The sequence below is a fragment of the Anser anser genome, assembly GCF_964211835.1.
Source record: "Anser anser genome assembly, chromosome: 12".
NCBI classification, from domain to species: Eukaryota; Metazoa; Chordata; class Aves; order Anseriformes; family Anatidae; genus Anser; species Anser anser.
In genome coordinates, this window is record NC_139733.1 from 6,734,967 (window position 1) to 6,762,424 (window position 27,458).

The window sequence follows — 27,458 nt, forward strand, 5'->3', positions numbered from 1 at the left end:
ATTTTAAAGTGCAAAGTAATTAGTCTAAATAATGAAAAAACCAGCATGTTAGCCAAAGCAATCTTTAAGACACGTTACCACATTGTGCTAAGTTAAATCGGGGAATTTCTCTGTAACATGCTTACTTTATAATATAGGCTGATATGGTGGTATTTTCTGCAAAGATCCCTATTATTTCTGCTATCTAAATAAAAATAAATCATCTTACTCAATTGCAGCTGTTCACTATAACTTATCGACTAAGTAAATACTTAATTTTGAATGCAGCCACTTTTTATTGCATGGATTTAGGTTCTGTTTGCCAGCTAGATTTTTTTTTTTAATAAAGGTAAATTAGATTTTCACTTAAATAGAAAAGGCTTATGATTTCTTATTATGCTTGTACAGATTCTGTAGTACCCAGTGAAAGTAAAGCTTTTCTTCCGGCCACACAAACTGCATTTAAGCCTCTACAGGCTAGCAAGGGAGGAACTTAGTTTCATTTTATGAGACTCCAAGTTCTGAAGTAGAAAAAAACCACCACTGAAGTCACTGAAATTCTGCTTAAGCAAGATTTCAGAAGTAGTGTCAGAAAAGGATATGGTAGGGTTAGAACTGATTTAAAGTGTTTTAAAAACTGTGCATTGATACTGCATTTAATACCAAAATTTGGAGTAAAAGTTGCATTTAATGCCAAGCTTTTAGTCAACCTAACTAGCTGATTTGCATGTTACACAGCTGGGGGAAACCAATAGAATTAGGTTGTATTTGAAAACAAGTTATGAAAACCTGCCTGCCGTGACCTGAATTCAATACTCTGCTGGGACTGTTCAAACTGATGACCCACTGAAAGAAAACACTATACTAACATCTTTTGCTTGGACTAAATGTGTTTACAGAGCAATCTGAAGGTTTTTAATTGCAGAAGATACAATCAGCCAGCAGTCGTTTCACTTTATGTAAAGATCTATGACAAAGTTCTGGCATGGACCATTAAAGTCCTGCAGGAGCATTTAGATGCTACTGGCATAGATTCTGCTTGTTCATAGTGACTTCTATTTAAAAAAAAAAAAAAAAAGCAACTACTTAAAAGTAGTTTAGACCTGCTGATATGTAAAGTAGCTCATTTGCTGAATACAACAGTAATATAAGGGCCAGATCTGGACAAATCCCTAAATCTGAGAGTACTTAGAGATAGCTTTCTAGTAAATTTCCTTCTCTAAGGATCTGTAGAAAACTACTTTGTTTTTTTAACATCTCCCTAAAGTTACAGAGATTGATTTCCATCAATATTTCAATTAAGTTGAAACTCTCCATCTTTAAATTCTGCATGTATTGCTTGGTATGTGGAAAAAAACATTTACTTTTTAGTGTCATACCTCATTCAGTGACAGAATTTCTTCATTACAATATAATTCAAAATCTCGTTAATCTTTCCCTTAATGTATCAAATTATTGCTTACAGGAACAAAATTTGGTTCTTTCAGTACGTTAGTGGAAACATAGGTAGCTGAATACAAACGTGGTATTTTAATTTGTACATAACAGCACTACCCTATTTAATCAAAGAAATGAAAAATATTATTTACTGAGAGTTACATGGCCCAATAGCAACATTTTTTTAATACATGCTAAAGTAAGTTCAAGGTTATATAAAGTAATATCTACTGTAAAAGTTTTAGGGGCTCTGCTGAAACAAAGTGTAATTACTTTTTGAAGGTAAAGCCAATAAACTTCACAGAATGTACAGCATGTAAAAGCAGGGACATACCCATGATGGATAGAACCTAAAAGGTGTTGGTTTCTATGGACTATGTGGAGCTCATGTTGATGAGATTTCTTTATGATACTGACAATGCCAAGGGAAGACAAACAGTGTGATACAGCTCCCTTTTCTCACAGTAATGGAGACAACAGAAAAAAATGAACTGCTTTTAAACAAAAGACTGTGGGGACAACACTTCAGGACATTTTTGACATGGCTATAAGTTTCCACTTCTTTCTTCTCTGTAGCTGTAATAGAAAAAACTCTTGAGTTTCATCCCACCTTGAAAGTTAGATTTATTATACTGCATCAGGCAAGAAGAATAAAAGAATAAAAATTTTAGATACTACAAATTTGTCCATTCAGAAGAAAAGATGAAGTTCAGAATCTCACTCCTAAATACAACAATCTAGGCAAAATACACAAAGCCTGTTAATCATCAGCAGATGTCTTATGGTTGGTAGTGTGTGGGCTTATACTCGAATGTTTACCTGGCTTCATATAAGCCAAGTATCTTGAGTTTGGTTCACATTCATTTCAGGCTCAAGGTTAAAGACTCACAACCTCTTTTTATTTCACTCTCTCCTGCTGAACCCTTTTGTCCAATGTTCTCTAGCCCTCTGGGAAAACAAACACATTTAATATTCAGACAGTAGAGAGTAGGGCACTGCAAAAGCAAATAAATTCAATACTGAAAGATCAGTAAGGTGATTAGTATAAAATTGTAAACAAGAGGTCAGTTTTGCAAAGAGATGCCAACTCTTATGTGTAACTGACGCTATTCTATATCAAGACTATAGCTGCACAAATGTAAGAGTTTGGTCAAGTACTATTGGATATGTAAAGCTTTGAAATAGAAGGCATATCTTCAGTGTGTTTGGTTTTGTTTATTTTTGAATCCTCCCAATTTTAGGTGAATAAAATCAGATTAGGTATCTACAGGAAGAGATATTGTATGTATAGGAGTCACCTGTAAATACGACTACCATGTTCTGGATTGTATAATGAAGAAGGTGAGTAAATTCAAAAATGAATAAAAAATAAATAAATTTTAGAAAAATTATAATTTCTAAGTTTCTGCGTTAATGAGTGAAAGAGATGCATACTCTCCTTCTACATAAATATGCAATAAATCCAGGAAGTGCTACTGAAAACTCAAACCACATGTAGCAAGGGCAGAATAGAATAACCACGCAGTCTGGGACATCCTCAGGCCTGGTTCTCATTTCACAAAAGTTTCACGTGACTATTATTCCGCTGAATTTCAGGGCAAAAGATCAGAACCATATGCAGGGCTTTTGCTTTCCATAGCATCTCTACTTTATTATAGGACTGCTGCAAATTTATAGAACCTGGCATTGTATCAGATTTGACAAAGCTTAAATATATTATACACCCTTGTAAAGAAATGATTTCTATGTTAGGACAATAAACCTTCTCGGCACGACACATCTCCAGTTGAGGACATGATTAAGACTTTAAACCTACTTATTTTCCCTAAAGGAAAGATATGCAGAAGTCAATTTTTATCTTGGCCCTGTAAGTTTGGGAAATCTTTGTAATAACAAGTGGGAACGTCTAAGCTTTACTATGATATCTCTGTCTCTATCAGCTGATGTCCCTAAATGATGCAACTTTTATAAACATCATTTTAGATGCAGACTTCATTTCAAGTCACATTTTGCTGGTTCCATTTCTGCATGTGACAGTTAAACTATGTTGCTACAGAAAGCAAGTGGCAATTTCAGTAAGGCTGGTTTGCCCACTTGACTTGATCATCTGTGTTTTGAATTTAGATCAGTATGAGACAGTAATTTTGCCTTACATTTAATAAAACAGATTGTTTTCTAAATAAAAAATAAAAAAAAAATCTATTTTCAGCAAAAGCTGCTGAACAGTAAATAATTTTTTCTCAATACAAGAGTATCTGATTTTCATGCACGATAGATTACAAAAGCTAAGCCAAACTCTCTTTTAAATTGTTCATTAGTAAATGTATCACAATATGCACTAGAATCAAGCTTGCTACACTAGAACCAAGCTTGCTACTAGAATCAAGTTCTGTGCTACAGTTTCTGACATAATTTGCAGATGCTCATGCCCTTGTGCCACTCTGAGGCAAATGTTACAGCTGTAAGTATTCTACCTAAAATGATGGCTTCTTGGCAAGTCTGTTAAATTTCAGCTATTTATGAGTTAAAGTGGCAATGAAAAAAAAAACTTCTTTTTACCTGAGAGTTAGCCCCACTTTTGAAGAAAATTTTAGACCCCAAAAAAGTGAAACTGAACAAAAATACAGCCTTAATTAGGCTATGTTCTTCTTTTGCTGAAAAACGCTTAAAAATAAATTTAAAAAACTTCAGAGATCTGTATGATGGAAGTATACTGAGAATATTTTGTGATCATTTGGTATGACATTAATTTGCTGCTAGAAACGCTAGAGTCATCACCACATATTTTTTCCTGTGCCATCTTCAGAAGTGGCTTGTTTGAGGCCACTGCTGCTAGCATTAATATAACAAAAATTTTGAATGAGTAAAATATTCACTTCTAAAAATCTCAGACCAAAATGACAGACCTCAACAGAATAAAGAAAAAGGAACCTGCAAATACAAAAACTGCAGCAGACTGATGATCTGGGAGATTATTTTTTGGTGTGGCTTCATAGAAATCACAGAATAGTTTGGGTTGGAAGGGACCCTAAAGCCCACCCAGTCCCAACCCCCTGCCAAGGGCAGGGACAACTCCCCCAGCCCAGGCTGCCCCCAGCCCCATCCAGCCTGGCCTTGGGCACTGCCGGGGATGGGGCAGCCACAGCTCCTCTGGGCAGCCTGGGCTAGGGCCTCATCAATTGTTTTTCAATTGTTTTTCCCTAGATGTTTCCTACACCTAACAATATTTTTGATTTATAACCTTTTATGAAAGAAAGAGTTGTTTTGTGGGGTTTTGTTTGTTTTTAAGAGACCTGTGGTTTCTGACTGCTTCCACTTAAGAACATTATTAACTATATACTCTGTGAGAATGGGGGAAGGAGGAACATCAAAGAATATTAAACGTGCATCTTTCTTGGAAAATTTTAAACTGCATTCTCTTGAAGGGGCTACCTACTGAAAATATAAACAACATTTGAGAACTAGATATAAACAGATTAGGATAAAGAACAACTTGTTTACTTTGTGTACAGTTAGATCCTCTACCTAATGATTATTACCAACTAATGCTGACTTCCAGAAACATGTAGTTTGTTGATGGCAAAACCACTATGACAGCTAAACAATTTCAGCATAACTAGGGAAACTTCAGTACTACAGTAAATATTTCCTTGTATAAATTACTCTTCATTAAGGTCTGCAAACCTCTGAATGATTTGAATGTGCCATTCTTATGAATACCTGAAAAATTCAGGTAACACCTTGCTAATCTGTTTCCCCAACTATTGTAGATGAGGCAGCATTTGACAGGCATCTTTTCCATTAAGTAGTTACTAAACTTATGTGTGGCTATTAATAATTAATAAAATTTAAAAATGCTTTGATGTCTCTTTGAATCAAACATTAAACTGCTCCAAAATAATAGGATAACTACAGGATTTTTGTTTCCAAAAAATGACATGTGATAGCTACATATGCAATATTTTAAAAATTCATGAAGAGAGGGAAAGGCTTAAAAACCAGAGGTACAGTTATCCCATTATTTCTCCCACCCCACGGAAAAATGTAATAATTTAGGGTTTCATTCATTGTGAGCAGCCAAGAGGAAAGCAGTCAGTCCTGTCCCACTACATGCATTTTAAGCAAGGAGCTGAAAAGTAGAGCTAGGTGTTCATTTTGCAAATGAAATTTTCTCAGAAAATGCCAATTCATTAAAACATACCCTATTTCTATGAAATTTGGATTTGGAAAGGTTTTCCAGGTTCTGGAAGAGGAGTAATTTGGAGATAAACAACTTTTTTTTTTTTCCCCCCACTGTCATTCATTGGGTTTGTGTCATAATATTAATAAATCAAAACATATTGGCTGCAGCTCAATGCCTTTCCTTCTCTTGCTCATGATGTTGCCCTGAAATTGTTGATGTTGTTGGAGTAAAAGTTAGCAAGCCAAATTTCCACCAAGACAGAAAAAGATAAAAATTTTCTCTGAGAGCAAACAGACAAAGTCAAAACCTTAATGGATCTTTGGCTTCTTAGCAAAAGTAAAGTTTCTCCTTTGACATTTAATTCCAACAAAAATTCTAATGTATGTCAGAAATTTCTTTATTCTTGATTTTCAAATATTGAAGGGGTTGCGCTTGAACTGAAGGGAAAGGTCAAGCTTCCTTTTTTCATCCAGCAGTTCTGGAACGTTATTTCCCTCTCGTCTGCCTTTTCCTTGTGTGGTTTCCCTCTCTAGCTGGCTTGTCTGGCCAACTTTTCACTAAAACTTGCATCGGGTAACTACTGCATGAGTCTGTAAAGTGTGGGACAGGCTTGTGAAAGTGACTTCTATAAAGTTAAATATTCTTTTAATGCTAAACAAAGTTAGAAATATGAGTCTTACTGGGCAAATGAAGACATTTTACTGTCAGTAAAACAGCCCTTTCAAAAATTTTATTCTCTTCATTAACTTCACTAGATGCTTCACTTATACCTAGAATAAAGCTCTTTCACAATTTCAGTGTTTAGAAACCCACTTTTTCAAAAATAAGTTTTTTGACTTATTTATTTTGTTGCATCAACACTGTCCACTAAGTAGTTTAGCTCCCTCCTTACTTAATGTTTATCTCCAACTGGATTTAGAGAAAATAGTTCTTTTTGTTCATCATTCATGTAAACGATAATCCCGTAGCCTTGCATCATAAACTACATTCTCTATTTCCTTGTTCATTATTGTATCCATCCCAATTAGAGTACATCTTCCTTGGCTATGAGTGACCTGTATTATACAGTCTTCCAGACAGAATGATCTTTTATCTGACAAGCTGTTTTCTTTTTTTTTTTTCTCTTAATACAAGGTTTTCAAAGAACTATTTAAAATACATACTTTATAAGCAGAAGAAAAATATATACAATGACATTAGGAAAACATAACACAGAAACCTCAAATAGAGTCTCCATAACTGGATAAAAAATGTCTACAAATTCCTGCTCTAACAGTAGCTAACGTAACCTGCAATAAATGATGAAGAGCATCTACTGTACACAAAGTAATCCAGTTTTGTGTAGCTGGGTAATAAACTAATAAACATAACAGGACAAAGTGGGAAAGGGCAAAGTAGCTCAGTCTCAAATGACTGCTACATAAGTTGGCATCTCTGTAGGTCTGATGCATTAAGAATACACACTCACGCCCAGCCGCAGCAGCAGATGTGCTGGTAGGAGAGGAAAGAGCATTGGATAACGATACGTGACTAGGGCTAGAAATATTGGTTACATCCTGGGTCTGGCTTGTGACGGAGGACTGTCTCCTTAGAGCCCCCTGAAAGGAAGTGCCACTCTTGAAAGTATTGACTACTTCGATCTGCAATGGAGGAAAGAATGAGACAAGTTGCTTAAAGTATGGATACAGTTGCAAAACTGACAGGAATAATAATGAAAAACAATAAATCAACCGTGCACACAGTTTTACTTCAACTGAAATAAATACTTTTTTTTAACTGTTCTTTTTATAATGTTTTTAGGTATGAAATGGTCCAATTTTTCTGCCTGGATTAAATGAAACAGCTCCACAGAGGAGACAGTAGAGCTGCATCAGTTTAAACAACTAGAAGATTTGAAATAAAAATCTTAAAAATTTAAACCATTTTATTTATATGTAAATAAACTAAATACAACTGGCATACTTGAAATAGCTAACCTCCACTTTTCTCCTACTGAGAATAAAATTACTTTGCTATTGCTCTTTACGTGTTCTTCCAGAGGGTGGAAAATTCAGTTACTTAACAGGAACAACAACAACAAAAGCCTATAAAAATATTCAATATAAGAATCCATTTTGTCTACAAAGAACAGGGTTGTCAGTATACTAGCTTGATAAAATAGAAAGTGTTCTGATATTTTATCTGACTTTTTCTTTAATGAAAGTTTTTTGTAAATTAAACAGTGATAATGAATGTTAGTCTATTATAATTACAGATTAAAATATTAATATTTTATCTTTATACAATGCTTAAAATTACAAAGAAAATGATGTTGAACTGGATTGAATATTGCAGTTTTCTACTTTACCATTTTCTACTTCTTATTTCCATATGCATATTGCACTCAGTGTTACATATATCTATGCTGAATACCTTCCTGAGTACTTTTAGTCATTAACTGAGAAGATGAGTTAAAAAAAAGGGGTAAGTATTTCAAGACTGTGCCACCAGTATAACCTAATAAAAAGCAAACCCTATGTATCAAATGTATGTAAAACTAGAGACTGGCAGTAGATAGGAGCAAAGAATAAATATATGCTAAAATCCATACACACCAAAACATCCTCTTTGTTGCATTAGTGCCACCACAACATAACAAAACAGTATGAGAACCCACTAGAAGAATTCACCCAACCACTTATTTGAAGAAGCCCACTGTTCCCAAATTTATATTTTGCAACCCAGATTTCTGAAGAGACACAGCCTAGAAAGTAGTTGGGAAAAGGTTAAGTGGTATATTTATCAACTTCAACAGCACAAACCTTGGTACAAGCCCTCATAAATTCTCCAAGCTGAAAGCATTATAATAACTGCTAACATTTTCTACTGCAGTCAGTCCTAGGAATAAATAAATTAATATGGCTTCATCTCTAATGGTATGGATGCATCCCCCCCATTATCTTAGTCTTTGGAGTTCATTCTTTATTTTCCTGCAGGTTTTTATGGAAATAACCATATCAAGATCCCAGTAAAAGGGATCATAGGTTACTGCTGTACAATCATCTGACTGTACTTTTACTAGACAAACATGGAACAGCTTTGTTCACTGACACATTGTTTTCCAATGAGAGCCCGGAATACAACATGCATTTCATGTGCATACTGATAGCTACAGTATTAAGCAGTCATGACGACATTTTCCAGCTTTGCTCTGTTCCTGCAGCAAACTTATTGTGAGCTACATGTCCAATACAAATATCACAGTTAAAAAATACAATATAGGGTGAGTTAGCATGTGGAATAAGGGTACAAGTGAATCATTGGCATCTAGATAACAACATATGGTTCAAACCATTGGTTATATATGAAGGCATGTTAAATACTCACCTGAAATGTTCACTGTACAAAAGTAGAATTAGATAAAGATCCTGGGTTTTCATGATCTGATATAGGTGACAGAGCACTCTTCAAAAGAGAACATTCAAGAAAGATTTTAAAGACTCTCACTGAGAGCATGAAGTGCACTGTGGAAGACACAGATGATAAATCCTAAGCCAAAAGACATTTTTAGATGTATAAATGCCTTTCTAATTAACTGAAAGGAAAAGACCCTAGTATAAGCAGGAATGAAAAGATAAGGGAAGATCTGTATTTAATAGTTTCTCCAGAGAACAAGAATTACAGGTGTGTAATTTACTCTTTCTCATGAAAAAAAATATAACTACAGATCTTCATGGAGTGAATCCACAAGGGAATGATGACAACCTTTTCAGAATCGTAAAGGCTGAACATACAGGGCTGTGTTCTGCCTAAAGCCAAGGAAGAAGAGGAGAACTTGGCCCAGGAGTTTATCTTCCAAAATCAGGAAACATCAAGGAAGAAAGAGCTCATCCAAATAAATAAGTAAACAATGCATTTTAAAATAGGATGCTTTTGTAATTACAGAAGACTGAATTTATTTAGAACAATTCAAGTTGCTAAAAATGAGAAAGTAAAGGCTAAGTCACACATCATAAAAAGTTTGAAAATTTTCTAACAAAACAAAGAATGTAATCATGTTTTGATTACATGCCTTCAGGTAGAAGAAAAAAATGCTGTTCTATATTTTTCACCTCTCTTATCTTTATGCTCTATAATTTAGAAGATCTATATTTTAAACAAATGTATACACAGCTAATTGAAATATCAGTGATTAGCAGTTTAAAAAAAAAGGGGGGGTTGGGGTTGGATCTTAACACAATAGTCCTGACAGGACAGATATGCCAAAACTTTTTTATGACTCTTGACATAGAACAGAATTTCAGCAAGCATTTCTGTTGTCATTAATGTCAACAAGATCCAGGTGTCATTCACCTAATCTCCAACAAAGATTTATTTTATTTTTTAAAGAATGAGAACAATTTAGCTTTGTTCAATCTCTGGCAGTTTGCTTTAGTATTAGTAAAGCAAACTCAACTTTAACCTGCATGAAATAAAACAGTTTCCATTCTACTAACGTTGCTCCCCTGCACTGTTTTCTGCATAATGCTAAACAGAATGATGAAAAAAAAAAAAGACAAAAAAAAAAAGACAAAAAAAAAAGAGGTGCTATCTTTTTATCTAACTTAAAAAAAAAACAACAACTTGCTGGGAGTGACTTTCGTTGCTATGGCATTTGCATTTGTTACAGAACAAGGTTTTAATGCAGAAAGGAAGAGGAAGAAAAGGCAATACAGCACCTCTGTATTTTTTGACTATCTAAAGAGGCGTCTTCCTTTTTTCATTAGCAGTCCCTAGACATTTGAATTTCTGAAAATTTTAAATTGCTACAGAAATGCACAGAAATGCATTAACATGGCACCTGTGTATTTTTATGTATTGCTTTTATTCTAATACCTTTTCTAATATTTAGAGAATATTTTTTCCCACCTTAAGCAGATAAAACAAACTTTGAATTACAGGATGATAGGGAGGGAGGAAAGAGTCAGGCAGTATGTTGTAAAAAATAAGTTTTAGAACCTCCACACTTCACAATTTTTCCATACTCAAATATGAGGTAAATACATAAACATTTTGGTATTCAGTTTAAAAAGATGCAATGAACTTGTGGAACTTCTCAAATATTATTAGATCTGCCCAGATGGTATGATCAGTCTTAACTCTCTCACTCCTTCAGAATGAGGAATTCTTGAGAACTGCAACAAAGACTTGGAAAACAGTGCCGATAACTAGCAGAGGTTGAAAAGCCCTGTCTTCTATGAAATTTGAGACCTTTATATCTTTATGAAGCTTGCATAACTAGGATGAGTCAGTTGTGAAGGCTCTTCTGACAGAGCTATCTAGTAAGTAGCCACTCTTCCATCCAGAGAAGGACAGCATGCATTCATGCAGAGAAGGCACAAGGTATATTTATAAGACAACAAGATATCTAAATGATATTTAAATGAACAAAAGTAGACTAAAAAAAAAAAAGGAAAAAAAAGAACATCCGAAATATATAGCCAATCTCTATAACTCAGTTATGTGCATTTTTCATGCACTTTTCTTTAAAGTAAATTCTGCACGTACAGCGTAAAATAGAAATGCCTGATGTTTCAGTATAAAGAGTCAACAATGGAAATTCTCTGGTTGCCTAGGTTTGAAACCTTTGTTTTGAGAGTAAAGAAAAAAAGAAAGAAGAAAAAAGAAAAAAAAGTCTTTACTACTGCTAAGTTTTTGCCAGTTTGGATGAGGTTTTTACTGGAACAGTACACAAAGGAGATCTGTCAATTATCTGGACAGAGAGGAAAAAAAAAACAAAAACCTACTGTAGATTCTTTATAACTTTCCTAGGAGTTAAGGCTTTTGTTGAATGCTGTAGCTATCTGTCCAGTAATGACTGAATAGCAAACAATCAAAAATAAACATGATCTAATATACAGTACAAGTGTGTGATGGTAGAAACCAGTCTTGCTGAGATCGGAATGATCAATCAAGTCATGAGTCTATTGTTTATTCCTAATCTTAACTGACATCCTCTTACATACATAAAGTGAGGGGATGCTCTACCTTCTTCTTCCGCATCTCCAGAAGTGCATTAGACATCAGAGGATTCTTGCAAATCCTCCAGCTCCCCAAGGATGCTACAGACATCCTCATCTTCTTCCATCAACTCTTCTTTAGATGGCTTCCTGAGAAATGTAGTACAAGTGTATGAATTCATTTGGATGGGCCACAACACATAGCACATCAAAATGCGCTCAAGGTCCATCCAACAATCGGTCTAATTTGACCTGCATATAAGTTCATCACTCTCCAGTGGTTATCTTGTAACTGCTTTTGGAACTCTTTTTGAGTGTGTTGGCCCATTTCCTTTTTTCCATTAGCATTCCACAGATGTGAAATGGATGTAAAAATCAACGTCATTGAACAAAAAAAATGAGGAAAAAAAAATCACAGAGCCTCTTGGCAGAAGGGGAAACAGTGCATCCTACCAAAGATATTTCTACAACTAAGAGCAGAATGGAAACTGAGAAGATGGATGTTAGCAAAGAAATGTAATTAATTTCATTTTGTTTTAAATAGTGTAAAAGAATAATAATTTGTTTGTGAATTAAGTGGACGAAGATATGCAGAAGAGCTAAAAACTACCTCTCAGACTAGAAAAAGAATTGAAAGGATGTAATTTTTTTTGTGTGCTTGTAGTTCTTTGCACTCACCACAACCAGAAAGACATCCTGACAGAAATGCCAACAGACAATACTCCTCCTACAGCCAATCAGGAAGAAAAGAATGCACATTTAGAGGTCATCTTTCCATAATGATCACCATTACCTGGGCACCTGTTTGTCACCTTTTAAACTGAGAGGAACTGTGACAATTTGAGATTTCTCTACTGATGAGTGCTCCCGACTCAAGACAGGAGTCAAGACGCACAACCCTGAAGATCCATGTTTAATCACTTACCTCAGAAGCTTGGGAATTTACCCAAAGACTCTCTCTAACAGCAGATTTCACTCTCTTGCCTTTCTCACTTTGCTGTGATGCACCAAGTAGACCTAATTATCCTAGCTTCAGTTTACTGCTTTCCCCCATTTATCTAAAATGTATGACTACAGTTTTTCTCCAGGGGAAAAAAAAAAAAAGTATCAATTTGTAGATGGAAAAAGAGAGAAAATACCATCTTTCTCTAGTTAAGACAAAAATCTCAAACTCGAAATCTTCTGTAATAAAAAAGTTCTTTAAAGGAATGTTTCTTTAAAGAAAAAAATAGTTTTCTTAATTATTCACCTCTTTTTCTTGTAAGCAAATGTAAAACATTCACAGAACCACCTGATATCATGGGGAATATGTATCTTTCAAAGTTGGTCTCTTGTGCAAGTTAGCACAGATCTTAGAAAGACTAAAGTGCTATCAAACATGCTACTTCACTGCAATGAAAAAGGCAAAATAGTTGAAACAATTTAGCACTACAGGACAAATTTTACCAAATAGCCTAAACTGCACTAAATTTAGCACTGTGACTCTGTACAAGTATTTAGTATAACATTTATCTGAATTCCCTTCATTTTGCTTAAAAAATGTCATGGATTTTTGCATTTAGGAAAAGTCATAAGAAAAAAAAGTCTAAGAAATCATCCATAGTAGCCAACACATACATTTCAGCATTCAATAGATGCTTAAGCCCTTACTACTTAAAATAAATCAAGAATCAGATTTTTCATGACCTTGCAAGAAAGAAAATTAATTCCTTTTAGCCATGATCTACATACACAATAGTGTCAGAACAGAAAAGATTTTTTTTTCAAATCAACTGGTGCTTTACACTTTAGACCCAACAGTAAGTTACTCTGTCATGGCATCAGTGGGAACAACAATATATTTTTGACAAAATAAAATGGCATGTTTTAGAAGGCCTTCATAACATCTTGCTAGCCATTGTGACAGCTAGCATTTTCCAAGTAGCTCTATTTTATCAGCTGTTATCACTGGAGTAGAAAAACAATGTCCGCAGTAGTCTCAAAAAAAAAGTATTCCTATTTTTGCATATTATCATTTTATAATCTCTTCACTTCCGCTATACACACACTTTTTAAAGTTTGCCTATTTTACTATTCCACAGGTTGTTCCTTTGAAATCAGTAAAGCAATTTCCAAGTACCATCATTCTGACACACAACCATCTCTGTAGTTTTCTATAACATTATCTTGCCTTGATCACAGATTAAATATATTATTTCTAGACCGTGGGGGGATTTACTTTTAACATACCTGGGTTTGGATTCTGTTGAGGCCTCTGAACCAGAGAATTTGTCCACGTCGAAGTTCTCTCTCTGCATGATCAATTTCTTCAACATCTTCATTGAGTTCTTCTTCAGGGACCTCCTCCTTCTCAGTGAGCCGCCCTGCCTCTTTTAAAAACTTTAGCCTACTTGTTGGGATGGTTGCAATGACCTAAAATTACAAAAAGATGCTGAAAACATAAACCTCATTCAATAAGAATAACATTATAAGTTGCTAATTACAAAAGAACTCTGATATTTTAATGAATTCTCTAATCTTTCAGAAAAGCTACGATAAGTATATTCATAATAGCACTTTATCCAACTCCATTTTAGCCCCCCAAAACACCTTATTTACTGTTTAAACAATCAGCATTACTGGTATTGTTAAACCACATTGGCAATACGTGGCTATGGAACAAGTTTAAAGCTAGAAAGAAGTGATGTCCTTCCTCAAAAAATAAATAAATAAATAAAGGGGGATATAAGTATTTGAATGTTATCATATAAAAGAAATTTCACAAGATTGATACTTTTGCCATTCATGTTTGGGATTTCTAATGACTGAAAGTGGTCTACTGTCCGTTAATGTGAGCTGAAAATGAGTTGCTTTGCATGCTTATAAATCTCTGCACACTAGATTTGCTCATGTAGTCAGCTTCCCTTTGTTTCGTCAAATCAAAATGGCTTTCTCAGCATTTAACAGAAACAAGTTTTCTCAAGGTGTGGGTTTGAATATCTTCACATTGGACTTTTTGTAGAACTCTGTCTTATTCTCTGTCCTTATTGTGTTTATTTATATATTTATATATATTAATTATATATTCTGCTTAACTCAGCCCCTCTCCTTATTCAGTTTGGCCACTGAAGTGGTCACTGGAATTAATTAATAGAGGAGATGGCTAATAATCTTAAAAATTTGCAAATAGTGTAGTCAGACTGTGTTGAACACAATTATTTTGAATACATTTCCGTGTTGGTATCTTGATCACTCTCTCTGTTCAGATTTCTTTTGTCAGCTTTAATAGGTATACAAGCAGATGGCTTGTATAGACAAGACATTACCTGGAACATTTTGAATGCTTAAAAAATCTCCTACAAAAACAACTATTAGACCAATTTACTAAAAAAGTGCTGCCATTTTCTTTTTTGTTTGTTTTTGTTTCAGCAATGAGCAATCACATCTCCGAAGCCCAAATGCATGAAAAAAAAAAAAAAAAGGAGTCAGCTGGAACAGGAAAGAATTTTGAAGATGAGAAACTACAACTATTGGACATTTGATAGCTGAGGAAAAGATGCTGTCTGGTGGATGAAAGTCTTATCCAGTTTGTGATACTGATTTTTGCAGCCCTCTGGCATGTGATATTGTCCAGAGCACATGAGGCACAACACAGGCTAAGCTGTTATCCTGAAAATGAGAGCATCAAAGGCACTCCGGAAAGGCAGACAGACTGCATGGACGATTTAAAATCAATTTAGAAAAAGAGACAGAGAAATAATTTTGCCAATAGACTGAAGACTTGGGTAAGAAAGAATCAGACAGTTGTAGAAAAGTTGGTGAAGATACATCTTACAGTTTTGGAAAGCTGGAACATATATAGCAAACACATATGAAGAGGCACTGTATATTTTCAGGATGAAAATAAACTGTTGAATTTGCTAAGGTTCTCCTTGAATTTCACGAACCACAACTTCAGTTTTATTATATTATTATTAAAGACAGAATGAAATGTCCAAAACCCAGTTTCTACACTACTGTGGAACATTTTTTAAATGTACTTTAGGGCTGAAAAACATGATGTGAGCTTGGAAAAGTAATGAATTGGTGTGACATGAGCAAAGACAGAACAGGAGGAAAAAAAAAAAAGGTAAGTGCTAGTCATTGCAATACTTACTGAAACTGCTTCAGATTCCCAGCTTTCAAAAAAAAATATTTAATGCCAGTACTCTACAGAAAGAAGCTACTTGAGAATGTTTATACGAAATCTGATGAATCTCATGTGGATGAAGTGCTTACAAGACAGCATATATACAAACAACCATACTTGGTAGAGATTCTGTGTGATAGAACAGAGCTCTCCTTCAGGACCTCTCTCAGACAGGCTGACAGATTCTGCCCTAATTCTTTTCCTAGCATGTTCATGCATTTTTTGTTTGGTGATTTTTTTCCATATTTGCAAACACCAACCCAATCCAAGTAATGCCAGACTCAATAGACTGAATGTAGCTTAAGGAACTAAATATTATTCCCAGGAAAACTACTGCAATTTTCAAAAGCAATCAATCATTTTGAGAATGTCACTTGACGTATTTAAAAAAGACCTTGTTTTCAGAAGTGGTGGGGGCCACCTTTTAGTAACCAGTGTTCCTCAAATCATTGCAGCTTTGCTGCCCAGAAATTCCTTACACCTTATATCACTTTTAAAAGTGCCAACTTTAACATCACTTGGTTATACTGAGTCACAAGAATGCCAGATTCAGGAGACTGTTCCAGAGCGAAGGCATAAAATTATGTGCTGTAGTAGACCTAGAACAGGAGCGAAAAGGCTGAAAAGAGGGGAAGTGCCTCTCCTGAAGGAAAAGAAGCATCTCTTACTGCAGAGTTCCTTATGGAAAGGACTCGCCACAGACTGTATATCATGTAAATAAAACATTTCTAGCTCATGTTTTCCTTTTATGGTCACTAAACACTGACCACAAGGGAAGCTTTTTTACTCTGTTTCCTCTACATAAAGCTGTAGCCTTTTCAGTGATTCATTTGCTGAGGTGTTCCAATACAAGTTTTAATTAAATGTCCGGGTGTTCATGACAAGGCTTGCAACTATGCCCACCAATTTTTGAATTGAAAACAGCTGCTGACACTATTCTTAGTTTTTAGTGGTAATGTAATCACTACATAGAACAAAATTCAGAAGCCAGCTAGTACTCTGATCAAAGGCCGTGGGAAGTTCTTCACAGCTGAACAATCTAATAAAACTCATAGGCTTTCTGTGCTTTCCTTTCCCCCTTCCCAAAGGTGGTGTTTTCCAGTCTGTAGAAAACAAAACTTTACTTTCCAAGAATTATCAAACTGATTTTATGTTTTCCCCTTGTAACTTCATAACTCAAATCCCATCTTCAGGTAATAACTATATTAGTACAATTTAATAATGGTGATTTTCAGGGCCATTAAAAGCTGTTATGGCTGTGTATATTCTTTCCAAAAAAAAAAAATAATCAGATGTCCAACTGTCCAAAAAGCTTGTGTAGTTATTTTTTTTCCATAAGAAAACATATAATAACTTTTGACAGCTAGCATCTACTCATTATAATTCCACTGAATCATTTCAGTATTCAATTGCAGCAGCAATTTCTTGGCTGTTTCTTCATAGCGGCAAACTCATTGATCTTTATATCTGAGAAGTGAAACATTACTTCATATTTTTTACATGTTTCCAAACATGTCAGGTGACATCAACCCAACGACATTTAAATGCATTCAAAGATGAAAAAAATAGTAGTATTGTTACCTTTGCAATACAGGTTAGTACATAAAGAGTAACATAATACTTTAACGACAGCGGTTGTATCTGTACTATTACTTCCAGACAGCTAATCACATAACTTATTTAATTATCCCATAGACACAAATTTAATTATCACATGGACACCATCTCATAGATTGTTTTTCATCTATATTTTCATATCAGCTATGATGACACAGGTTTTAGCAGAATTTATAAATTATACATGAATTAATCTGCACTTGTCTGCAACTATATTAGGAAAAAATCCTTTTTTCTTTTATCCCCTCCCCCATCCTTCAAACACAAAAGTAGATAGACATCAGTTCAGGTGTATATTGAATTAACTGGACACAGTGGATCCTATGCAAGTAACAAGGCTATCATGGATTGATAGAACAGCAGTTTCTGTCAGGAGTGGTTTAACACAGAACTGGAACGTCTTTCCACTTTCAAAAATTTGCCATGGCCAAACATGAACATGCCACATTTGGTACTCTATTGCTAGGAAGCTTATAATGCATTTGCTATGCTTTTTTGTGGCTAGAGGACTAGGTTATTAATCAAATGCCTTTCACACAAAACACCAACTGAAGACAACCTTTCTGATAGCACACCCTGCATATGGAGAGAAAAGATGTAAGTTAACACAAATCAAAATTGTATCTATTTTTGATGCAATTAGACAGCTACCTACATTTCAATGTGTGCCAAATGTGATGTTGTGAGAGATTTAAAGAAACAACAGTATAGTAGGTTATAAACAGCATTTGTGTGTGACTTGTGGTGAAAATCAATCTTAGATTGGTTTATAAAAACAAGAGAAGAAATCTGCATATTCCTGGATGCTTACCTGACCCCATACAAGTTCTCCTAATCCAATAAATACACACCACATCCACTGGTCAAGCTGCAGGGGAGAACAGCTAAATGGTTTTCCTCCAAACTGGACAATTACTATCTACAAAGAAAAGCACAGAAGAGGTTGGGTAAATACTTTCAAGAAGGGTAGATGGAGGGCCCTGTCATTGACATTTTACCTGAGATTTTATCCATTACAGCTCTGCCTCTTTGATTCCAACATATTTCACCAGTAGAATAGTCAAATGTATTATTAAACAACCTGTTGTGTACTGGACTGAATCTAAACAGCATTCTAAATCAAAATGTTATCTTATACTCCTAATATGTTATTTGCCATTGTTACATGGTGCCACATAAATACTTCAACCACTAGGAGAGCAGGGAGGAGTGAAAACCATCAGCAGCTGAGTCAGAAATGTGGCTAGCAGCTAGATGACACTTTTTCTTTAGCCAGATAATTGAATGCAGTAATGCCTAGAACTAGGAAAAAACATTATTAAACATTTCCCATGACAAATTATTTAGAGATGACTGTGAATTTGTCAGGCCTCTCCTAGAAGCATTCTGGCTTAGGTTAGTAAACCCACCCTTTTGAACTAGCTGTCAAAGACCATCACTATCAAATTCTACCACCAAACACTGGTGGCCTTTCTCCAGTACTTGGTTTAATTAGTGGCTCCCCTTTCTGTTTTAAAACTACTATGGTCCAGGTTCAACTGACTCTCCTTACTCCTTTCATGAGAAAGGTCTCAATACTGATAGCTTCCAGGATGTCAATGCAGAATTGAGCAATAATGTCAACCCAGAAATAGTTCAATGCAGCAATTGTGCGGTCTGAAAGATAATGTCAGAGGGTGTCAGGTACTGGATAGATGCCAGCAAGTGGAAGGAGACTGGAGCAGAATGAGGAATTAGAATTTTTATGGAAGAAAAATTACAAATGTTTGGGAAAAGTCTGTATTTCTCTAGTTATGTTCACATATGATTGGGCCAACAAACCTACAAAATGGACATGAAGAATTACTACCAAGGAGAAATACTAACAAGAACATCAAATAACTTTTGGCAATGGCATTTAACCTTAAAAGAATGGATTAATATTAGCTATTTACAGGCCAATTTTTCTATTCATGTAGTAAATTAATGTAAAATACTTTGCTGCTATTGATTAGTACAATGTTTAATAATTTCTTCAAAAATATCAACAAATCATGACAGCTATTATATATCTTCAGATCAGTATAAGATTTGACCTAGTGATAATGATCAAAACTTATGTTGTATTAGTATGACCACATTAACATCGTCCATTATTTACACACAGTTTTATTGTGATAGTATGTGAAAGCAGATGTTTTTTTATCTGTGCCTTCTACGGCTTTTAGATTAAACATACATAGAAAAAAAAAAAAAAACACAACACTTTTTCTATTTAATAGTTACTAATTCTTGCCCAAATCATTACCTGAATAGCAAATGTACCCAGTACAATAGTGCAAAAAATAGGATTTCTGAAGATTCCATCAAAGACATTTCTCTCGCCATGGATTTTGCGTGCGTTGATTTCATTGAAAAGCTGCATCATGACAAAGGTGTTGAAGATAATGGTGTAGTGCTCTGAAGGAGGAGAGTGGAGTGGTGCATTCCTCCCACTGTCAATCTTAAACATTTTCTCACCTAGTTATAAGACAAAAGATTTCCACTAGAATATATCAAATTGGAATTTATATTTCCTTTGTTTGCTTTAGCTAGTTGTCTCCTTTGCTCTGCTTTTACCAGCTGTCTTTCTGAACTTATTATTCATAGGCAGAATTCTAAATTCCAGTAAGCAAAGACATCTGAAGTTCCTGAGCAGAACGCTTCCCAAATGATAACTGTTCTCTAATAACTCAATATACCTGCTCAAATAGTTTTCAGTAGTACTTTTCCTTAAACCAAACAGTAACTATTGTAAGTCAGTTCTTTCTGATGTACTAAGTGCTTCAGACCCATTGAGATATGCTTGCAATTTTCTACAATAATTAAAAACAATCACTCTTCAACAGTTTTTAACCTATTTGCTAAACCAGTATGCCATAACTCGTGACAAGCATTCATGGATACTAATGATAAAAACACAGGCATTTTTGATTTTAAATAGATTTGGTTATGATCATTCTGCTAAGTCTGCTTTGAAAGCACAACATGAGGATACAACTCACCATGAGTAATTGCAAAGATGAGCTAATATTTGAAAAGACACCTACACCTGATGGACCTCACTTGTTATTCACTAAGTTTACAGATAACACAGTTATTGAAAGAGGTGTTTTCTTAAAGTAATGATGCTACATTCATATAAAAGAGTAAATAATGAATGAAAAAAAATGAGAGTAAGGGTTACCACAGTACAACTAATTTCATAACCAGAGTTCTGCTAATAAAAGCAAATCAAAACTTAAACGCTATTCTGCTATCCCACTAGCACTGTACTCAGAATTTCTGAAAAAAGAAGAAAGGTTTCCTGAGGTTTTCCCCTGACGTCATAATTCCATCAGCTAAGCTGCCAGTGAGTGTTTTGCCCTGGGATATTTGAGCAGTTCATGTTCAAGTCACTGGGAATAATGAGCGTGCTTCCAAAGCAAGAATTTGGCTTATAGTCTTTTGGCAGAAAGTAGATTATGATATGACAAATATACCAGTAAACCAATATGAGGCAACAAAAGTTAGATTGTGAGAGAGCAGAGATTTTTAAGCAGATTATACATCTCCAAGGAGATAACTAAGAATTGGAGAACACTCCCCTTAATACATACAAACATAAAGGAAAAAACGAATGAAAGCAAACATCATTATTTTACACACACAATCATTGCATCTATTTGCTTTCATTCAATAAACACACAAACACAAAAATATGAACGATACTTTCCTCAGTGTGAGTACCTATCCTTAAGCCTTTTGTTATTGCACTGCATCACTTAACTGGCATAGCAGAGCATGCTGCTACAAAAGATGATGAATTAGTAAATCAAAACAGAAATAATACTCATTAATTTGTAATTTGTTTATTGAAACACTGAGTTTAGAACATCATCTCACTGCAAAACTGACCTTCTCAGAGACTAGAAAGAAAAAGGCTTTATTTCCTAGGCTTTTGAGAAAATTGGTTTGGCTCTGACCTTCAAAGTATTGCATGGGTTTTCCAGAGACACAGAAAAGTAATTAAGATAGGGTCAGAAAATCCTGGTTTTCTTTTCATCAGGGTTCAGTATAAAGGATTTTAAATCATAATACTCATCAAAAAGCCATTAAAATTCCCAGAAAGTTCACAGAAATTTTTGTTCCAAGATTGATATCAAATGAATTACCAAGACCTTCTATGCCTGTTTTAGAGAATCTGAACATTACAATTTTCTTAGGCTTGCTAGATGTCCTCAAAATACACTGTAAGCTTATAATGTTATTTGTATATGTGCATACACAATATTAGTGACCATATCTCTCCAAAACCTGGCAATTATTTTGGTTTAAATAGCTCCAGTGTAAACAGACCATCAACTCCTTTGAGCATTCCAAGCAAACTGCCAGTTATTGGCAAGATGCAGCAACGTTTTTAAAACAGAGCTCAAAAAACTTCTAAGATTTTCAGATTTTTTCAGATTTACATTTACAGCTTACATGAAAGTCTGTATATAATAAAAAAAAATCTGAAACACATGAAACACATGCAATTCAGCAGCAGTGACGTCTTGTCAAGAAAACAATAGCCAACTGATAAAATTATCAGACCTTCAGGCAAATTCACTCATTATTGTGGAGCATTGGAAAACTATTATTAGCCCTGCACTTCCCTGCAACAAATAACATTTCTCCTCCTTCCCTTCTCTCTCAAAAACAAAAAATACAAAAAGCATCCATTGCTAGCAAGAGCTAAAAAAGAGTCCAGGCCAGAAATAAGAAATTGGATTTTTTAGGAGGATTTGGATTTTTTTAGGAGGAGCGGACTAGATAGTCTGTTTAAAATGTAGTCAAATGTAGTCATTTATGTTTTAACATACCTTCAGTGGTACGTTTTAACACACTCTTTTGCCAAAGCCCAAATCTATATTTTGCTAGGAGACTAAAATCTCAAAGGCCCTTCCCAATGTGAAGAATGTATGAGAAGTGACTAAATCCCTCTGTTGGGTCTCTTCTGTTACCACCAATGTTCTTGATTCCTTTAAGCAGTTTGCTCCTACTAGCTCTTTAACTATGGATATATGCATTAAGAAGATACATTGAAAGCATTCTGACGTGCCAGCCTACATGGTCTAGGTGCCTCTAAACCAAGCAACAAGCCTAACTTTCTTACCAACAAAAAGAAGTGTAAATATTAGAGTAAGCTGATAAACAGCATGGCCCAGAATGTTCTTCATCATGGTACGGGATATGAGAGGTTTGTTCCTGCCATATGGCTTTCTTAGCAATAGAGCCTCTGTTGGAGGTTCAGTGGCCAGAGCAAGAGAGGCAAAGGTGTCCATAATTAGATTGACCCACAACATCTGCACAGCTTTTAGAGGAGAGTCCTGTGGAGACAAATTAGAAAGTTACTTATTTGCTAGAAAAACAATTGTTGTCAGGTCATTTACAACATTTCTGGTTTCATTTCTCACAAGAAGTGCTGGAGACAGGATACTGAAATACAGGGACTTTGGTCTGACCTACTACGACTGTTCTTATATTGCCTATACAAGATCAGAATCACAGGTAACAGTGATCTGAGCAAAGATAAATGATTTTTCTCCAGTCATTTCAATCAAGAACATTTACAATCAGACAATATTTATAAAGTATAACATTAACACTTTATAACACATTTCAAAATCCTGGCTGTTAGTATGTGCATAAGGCTTGACCTGGTAACTGAATTTAAGTAATTACGCATAACACAAGGTTTCTTTCCTGAAAGAAAAGTTGTACTGAAGCAATTTTTAAAGCAATGATTCATTAATTATGTCTTACTTATCTGTTCTTGGAAACAGCTTGAAATTATTAAAAAATGATGAAAAAATTACTAAGACAATTTAATGTTTTACTTACGACCTTGTAAAAACAGTTGTGAAGAAAAAAATGACTAATATTTGAATTTTAAAAATATTCAGAAACTCATTACAATACATCAGATTTGCAGAAGTAAGCAAATCCTGATTCATTTGTTGGGTAAGATGATAGCATATCTGAAGCTATGGAAAGAAAAGAAGCTATAGAAAGAAGAAAAATAAGTTACTACTTGTCAGGATAAAGAATTTATTTTCTGAAACAGAACACCAACCACTAGAAGGAGCTGCTTCCTCACTTAATTCAAGAAAGAGTCTATGGTCACATTACAGAGAAATTTAGATTATGTTTAAAACATTAAAAAAAAAGTAAATAAATAAAACTAACACTGACCTTAGGAGAAAATGTAGATAGTTATTACGGTTATTATACAAATTTGATTTTTAATTCATTGGGGCAGCTATAATGATAGACTGTTGCAATTGCTTCAAGGAGCCGTAACAGGAAAAATGAAGTAGGTTGATTTTTTGTTTGTTTTGTAACTGAGAACTTCCTATGACTTTAAACAGAATACAAAATAGGCAGCATTTGTAAGATCTGCTTTCTCTTTCAAATAGACCTTATTATTAGGAAAATGGAATCTCAAAGATATCAAAAGATATCAGTATGACAAATTTTATAATGGAAGGGAGTTAATCTACAGGGTGAAAGTTTGAAGATCAGATCACTATTTTTATGTATTACTTTAGCATCAGGCAGTCTTGAATGAAAGAAATTAATGGAACACCATACAAAATAAATCAAATCCTAGAAAAACTCTTTATGAGCTCTGCCCTTTTCTTCAAGGGGTTAAATATTCATCTTTATTAAAGTATTGTCAAGTTATGAGGGCCAACATCCATTCAGTATCCCAAGAACACAATATTATATTTCAACTCTCCCTTGAGTTAAGGTATTACTTCCTCTTGAAAACATTTTTAACAGACTTATATTTACATGCATTTTGATACATTTAAAAAATTTAAAAAAGAAAAAAAACATTCATTTTTTGACTTACTAACATGGATGGAGAAAAGCAACAAGCAACCCACTGTTTAAGTCTTACAAGTTGGGTACACCAGGGAAGGGAGGAAGATTAGCGTTAATAGATTCTTGACCTCTTGGTCATGGGTTGCATTAACTGGGCTTATCTGGAGATTCAGTTCACTCATTTGATATGCAGCTGCAGAAAGAGGAAAAGCCTGTATCTTCAGAGGTGGAGAAAAAACCTAAAACTAATCTGGACAAACTTTGCAACAAATACGAGACCTCATTTATTTTTATTAATACTTATGGCTAAAAAGTAAGGAGAGTTTACTTGCAGTAAAAGAAGTTAGTTGCCAGGGCTCAGAGACCCTAGGCGGTATATAAAAAACAGGAAAAACATTTTCTACTGAAGAATTTTCCTTGTCATATTTTTACCTCTCTAGGTAATGAGTTTTCTCAAGAAACATCCCCTACTTTGAGATGTTATAGAAGCTGAATTTGCTGCTTCATGCGCTGACTTATATGTCACTAAAAACTGAATTTCTGTTATACTTAATAAAGAGTCAAATGTTCAAGTGTCTAATCAGAGCTTGACATATTCTTAGCGCAACAGAAAGTTAGATTCCTTCAGTCTCTAAATCACACAACTGTAATTGGCAGTCATCAGTTTTGGCAACAACACGTTCTCACCATTTCACACTGCCAATCACCTTGGGTAGCTATGGTACCTCTAATAATTATCTATTATTGGCAGTACTACGGTGTTCAGTCAAGTGTGAAAGCTCATTCTAAGCTGAAGCCAAAACATTAAATACACATTAGTCTGGGGAGGCAGTGGAATGAAATTTCCACTGCAACTCTATCTGATTTCTGATTAGTTGGTGGAAACTGAGGAAAATCCATATCAGCTAAGGAGCCTAGTCTTCCATTACAAAGTTTATTCAGTTATGCTGCACAAGTTGCATGCAAAGTCAGTGTTCTTTTCACTGCATTTCAACTACTGACTGACTAGCAAAAAAAAAAATTCTTCATTTGCCTTCCAAAAACTTTGGTGATGGAAGATGTTCAAACTGCAAGCCACCCAAAATCACCACTTATTTGTCAAACTCTTTTCCACTTGACCTTGGAATATGTTAACATTGGCCTAGAGGTAAAAGGAAAACGTCCCTTGAATCAAGTGATGTTACACTTCATCTTGGAAATACTTAAATGTACAAATCACCAAAGGCTGGAAATAAACTACAAATCTTTTGTGACATGCGGAGCCTCACAAATTTAAGAGCTTGTTACTTTTGATTTAGATGACAAGCTGTAGGGGAACAAAAAGGTATTTTCACCCTTACTTCTTTGCTTCCACTTGTCACAGAACACATGCATACAGTCATAAAAATAAGTATTTCTGGTAGTTTATATACATAAATGAAAAAATATATATATTCAGCCCTCACATCTGCTGCTAGATCACACTGTCTGGTAATTGTATGGAAGTGACCTCTTCAGTTCTCTTTCCATGCTTCTATGCCTTCCCAAAACAAAGCTGAACTGTAAATATTTTGATTTTGTGTTATGGCTTTTTCAAATTTTCCAATGCTATTATTTTAAGATTTGCCAAATACAGTTCTGCACGAAAACATTATAAACATGTAAATTACTGCCTTATATATTTAAGTATACATCATCCACATTTTTTGAACAAGGGCTGTAAAAACAGTAAGTGATTCATGCAGTGGTTCATTGCTACAGTGCTTTTTAATTAACATTTAATTTTCCAAACATAATGTCCTATAGAGTCACTGTTTTCAGTTCCTAATGTCTGTTAAAACATTAAGTCTTTCTCAAAGTACAAGAATAACAATTTGAATGTTAAATGTTAAAACATGTTCTTTGTCTTATCTTTCTTTAATGCAACCTTTTTGAATAGTTACACTGCCTCAACAGTTGGAGACAGAGAAAAAATTTGGCACAGAGATGGAACTGTTGGCTTTACAGTTCCAGTTAAAAATGTTTCCATTTGACCAACACCATTTTTGAATCTTATATTGTACATAACTGTATTTTATTTAACAGCTCCGGATATAACAACATAATTATTTACTTGGTACTGTATATGTTGGGTACTGGAAACAGAATGAAATTTCTGGTCTCGCAAAGGACATATGGAACTCTATATGATGCTCAGAGATGTGCAATGACTCATTTAAAGTACAAATTCATAACTGTAGGTAGAGCTCCAAAAAAGAACCCTCACTGAATGAATCAAGGGCTGTGCAATCAGATCTTATCCAGAATGAAGCTGGAATACAGGAGTTTGCAGCTCATTAATCCAGTTGCGGGGGGGGGGGATAAAATTCCTAACTAGAAAGGACAACTGTAAACAGGGTGGTCAAGATGGCCACGCCCTGACCATTTTAAAAGCATGCATTGGACTGTACACAGAGAAGGCAGAAAAAGGTAAATTAATTAGATTAGTTGAAAGATAAAGTGAATTATCTTTTCATTATCTTATATGTGCCATGCAAACTGCAGACATGGGCCTAGCAGAAATAACAGTGGTGAGCTCATTGGTTGGAGCTGTGTGCAGAGCCAGCACCTGTGCAGCCATAGATTGAGTGACCCCAATTCGGCTTTTAATCAGAGACTTCATAAAATTGGGTTTTCTTGTATGACCTAGGTATCAAAGTGTTATAAAGTGTAATTATAGAGCCACAATACGAAGTTTCATTATCTAAACTCTTGGCCTATAGGTTGAGCAGCTCTAAACTGAAGCAGGGCCCAATGTAAGCTAGATCCCTGTAAGGGGCCGCTTAGTTTTGGCAGCAGCCTCTCCAAGCTTGCCAATACATGACAATATATCTGTAATTCCTATGCCACTTAGAACATGATTTCTGTCACCTTTACATGACTTCATGCTGGGACCAATGGCATAGGATAGCAAATGACTGGTTGCATTGGTCCCATTTAGTCTGCATAATAAAATCAATAGCCCACTCCTAATCCTTCATAATCCTGATGTAACATTGGAATAGCATTGACGGTTGCATGCAGCATGTTAAACATGCATGTTAAACAGTCGTAAGTTCAACATCTATTGAAACAACACACCAGGACAAAATAGAAATATAGTAGATAACTCTCTGCCAGCAGCACCTTGCAGCAGCAGGTAGGTAAATAAATAAAAATGCATTTGTTTAGTATTAAAAGAATTAAGCTAATCTGTAGTTCCCTGAAG

At 34.8% G+C, this 27,458-nt stretch overlaps 1 protein-coding gene across 27 annotated transcripts in view; it reads right to left on the bottom strand.

Moving 5' to 3' along the window:
• Positions 1-27,458, bottom strand: part of ATP2B2 (ATPase plasma membrane Ca2+ transporting 2) — a 413,900-nt gene that overhangs the window by 5,848 nt on the left and 380,594 nt on the right. For 13 of the 27 annotated variants that reach the window (XM_083796485.1, XM_083796480.1, XM_083796479.1 and 10 more), the window contains 5 exons: positions 22,518-22,731; positions 19,650-19,861; positions 18,174-18,281; positions 13,807-13,989; positions 7,153-7,239 (listed from right to left, as the gene is read on the bottom strand). In XM_083796485.1, coding sequence (XP_083652611.1) covers positions 7,153-7,239; positions 13,807-13,989; positions 18,174-18,281; positions 19,650-19,861; positions 22,518-22,731 — 804 coding nt within the window. The other 14 variants (XM_083796487.1, XM_083796484.1, XM_083796478.1 and 11 more) reach the window with 6 other exon arrangements.